Source organism: Silene latifolia, chromosome 3, assembly GCF_048544455.1.
Source record: "Silene latifolia isolate original U9 population chromosome 3, ASM4854445v1, whole genome shotgun sequence".
Classification (NCBI taxonomy): domain Eukaryota; kingdom Viridiplantae; phylum Streptophyta; class Magnoliopsida; order Caryophyllales; family Caryophyllaceae; genus Silene; species Silene latifolia.
This window is the reverse complement of record NC_133528.1, coordinates 94,952,508-94,955,918: the sequence shown is the minus strand read 5'-3', so window position 1 is coordinate 94,955,918 and position 3,411 is coordinate 94,952,508. Positions and strand designations below refer to the sequence as shown.

The 3,411-nt window shown below is 38.3% G+C and overlaps 1 protein-coding gene across 1 annotated transcript; it reads right to left on the bottom strand.

The window, feature by feature from the left end:
* Positions 1-390: 390 nt before the first annotated feature.
* LOC141649354 (uncharacterized) lies at positions 391-2,562 on the bottom strand. Its single transcript, XM_074458046.1, has one exon. The coding sequence runs from the start codon at positions 2,560-2,562 to the stop codon at positions 391-393; it is 2,172 nt and encodes a 723-aa protein (XP_074314147.1).
* Between the last annotated feature and the right edge of the window lie 849 nt (positions 2,563-3,411).

Genomic DNA, 3,411 nt, shown 5'->3' with positions numbered 1-3,411 from the left:
TCTTGCAAAATTAGTATTATCTAGTCTTCATAATATTGGTTTTAATTAAGAGAAAGCTTTGGGTATAAAGCCTTGGGAGAGATCCTACACTTGGGTCTTGGGTTCTTTGTTCTTCCATTTAAGGGATAGCTCAAGAACAAAAGAGAAGGAGAACTCTTTTGTGCCCATATATACCGATATTGCAATGTAAGAATAATGTTTCTTCCTCTCTTTGTTTTAATGTTTGCATGCATAAGATCATTAGTTAATTTTATGACAAATTAATTTATGCATATATGAATATGTTAGTAAGGATATAGAACCACCTTTCCTTCACCCCCTCCTCTAGCCATTGAGCCTTGGTTTTCTGCTGTAAGAAGCTGTCTCTATCCTTACGAAGTCTCCTGAGTTTTACATAACACCAATCTCCTGGTTAATCAGGTCAGAGCTAGTAGGGTTCCCACTTAACTGCAGCTGAATAGTATTTAGTTCTTTCTCAGTCTCCACAGTTTGAACTTCAATATCAGCATAGCAGTTTTTGTTCAATTCTTTAAGGACTGACTTCAACTCCTTAAGTTTTTTCACAATACAGAACATCTTGGTGCCTAGAATATTCCTGCCCCAAACCTCCTGAACTTTAGGCAAAAATTCTGCAGCCCCACTCCACATAGAGAAGTATTTGAAGCTCCTATTTTTCTGAGTAATAAGCTTGTTGTTATAAACAACACAGGGGGTATGATCCATCACTCCTTCAGGGTAAAAATGCCCAACCATTTCAGGAAACATGGTAGTCCAGTAAGAGTTGATGAGAAACCGGTCTAACCTACTATATTTCCTATGCATATCATCTTGTTTATTCGTCCAAGTGAAGAAAGCCCCAGTAGCCTGAATATCTACCATATCACAATTATTCATACAATCCACAAAAGCTTCCATGTCTTCAGGCTTAGTCTGACCACCTAGTCTTTCATCAGGATTCATCACTATGTTAAAATCACCTACAATAGCCCAAGGTTCAGTGCATCCAGCAGCATAGCTATTCAACCAGTTCCATAACCCAATTCTGTCAGTTCCTTCATTAAAGGCATATGTCATAGTTAAGAAGAAACATTTTGCAGTAGCTTTGACTTGAACTTTAGCATGAATGAATTGAGGATCATAGTGCTGCACCCAAACATCAAATAGCTGAGGTTTCCATAACAACCACACCCTTCCTCCCTTATGTGTATGACAATTGGTAGTAACACACCAACCATCAAACATATTGAGAGAAATATTACTCACATTAGTTCCATTTATTTTAGTCTCAAGTAAACCAAAAAGGCCTACTGAGTGATTATTCATAAAGCATCTAACCAACTTCTGTTTATTTACATTATTAAGACCTCGCACGTTCCAAAAACAAATGCTATTCATTAGAAACAGGTTGTTGGGGGGGGGGGGGTCACCAGTTTGTGTCACCTGATTCTGTTCTCTCTCAATAGCATCCAGATCAATAAAATCTTCCTGGTCACTCTCCTCATTCTCCACATTCTGAATCTTTGTTGGAGTTTTAGGTTGAAGCACAGGATATTCCTTGTCTGATAGAACATTAGTGACTTTAGGTACTGGTCTCCAAACCATTTTCCCAGTTGGTTTTGGCAGTTGTTTGTTTTGAGACCTCCTACATTCATTAGTTTCATGTCCCATACCTTTACACTTCAAACAAATACTCGGTTTCCATTCATATTCCACCTTGATCTTCAATAGAGTACCATTCTCATCCTTGAATTGCACACTAGTTGGAAATTTATGCCCTACATTCAATTCAACCATTACTCGAGCATATCCCAATCTAGTTTTCTCCTCTGTGGCTTGATCAGTCTTAACAAATGGGCCCACTAGACCAGCTATCTTGGGTAAGCATTTACCCCAAAATTTCAAAGGCAAACCATACAATCTCATCCATGCTGGGACCACTTTAACCTCTTCTTTTAACAGATCAACATCACTTTGCCATGGCTTAATCACTAACGGTTTATTGTCAAACATGTGGTATCCAGCCTGTAAGACTGCATCCCTATTCTTCATTTCTTTAAACCGAACCAAAAATATACCATTTGGTAAAAAGGAAATCTTATCAATGCCATATTTATTCCATATACGATGAATGAATCCTTCCAAAACCTCCCATGGAGGATTGGCACCTAACACAAAGCATATCACAGCTTGACCCCAATATTCTACTTCTTCCTGCACATCTTCTTTGGAAAACTGAAGGATCTGTGATGTCACTTCTGTTGGTTGCTCCAAAACAGAGGGAACCTCTGTTTCAGGCTGTGTATCAGTTTGCACTATTGAACTAGGTTTCTTACCTCGCTGTGTAACCCACTGAGTATTTTCAGAGGGTGTCTCTTCATCATAAAATGACAGTCCAGGGACTCCATTAACATCATGCATAGGTTTCGTACGTACCACATCTTCCTCCGATGGTCCCTGTTTCTTCCTTTCAACACGGCTGCTACTCTTTGTTTTATTAGAATTAGCACGTTTAGTAATCATAGATTTCTTGTTGCTTGATTTCTTTGCAGAATTTCGAGCCATATTGAAGAGAAATCAAGCCCTAATTTTGGCTGCAAGTCGTCTTCAAAATCTCCTCAAAATCGCCTATCATTAGGGTTTTTTTGTTCCATCTCCGTTGTAATTATTATAATTTTAATTGCTCCCATCCTTCTTCTTAACAAATAACACTGGTGCGCCCCAAGGTGACACACTTGGCCTCACATAACCCTTATCTAGCAACTCCTCCAACTGCTTCTTAAACTCCTCCAACTCCTTAGGCCTCATTCTGTAAGGTGCTTTAGAAATAGGTCCTATCCTAGGTTTCAACTCAATATTAAAATCTACATCTCTCTTTGGTGGTAAACCTGGAATCTCATCTGGAAACACATCCTCAAACTCACTCACCACTGGAATCTCGCCTGTTCCCTTTACTGCCTCAAGCAGGTCCCTTACGTGACATAAAATCAACTCTCCTCCCTTCCTCAAACACGACTTGAAGGTAATTGTTGATATAAGTCTCACCTTTGGTCTCACTACAAATCCCCTATAAGACACTTTTACTCCTTTTGGTCCCTTCAAGGATACTTTATTTTGACGACAATCAATAAAGGCTCTATTTTTACTCAACCAGTCCATCCCCAAGATAATCTCAAAACCACCCAAAGGAAATTCTATTAAGTCTATAGAAAATAAAACCTCGCCGATAAGAATATTTATATTTTTATATATATTGGTACAAGGTATAGATTCCCCAGAAGGTATTATTACTTCATCTTTTATTATTACTGAGTCAACTAATCCCAACACTTTAACATGGTCACTTGATATAAATGAATGGGTCGCTCTCGAATCAAATAAAACATAAGATGGTTTAGAATTGGTTAGAAAAGT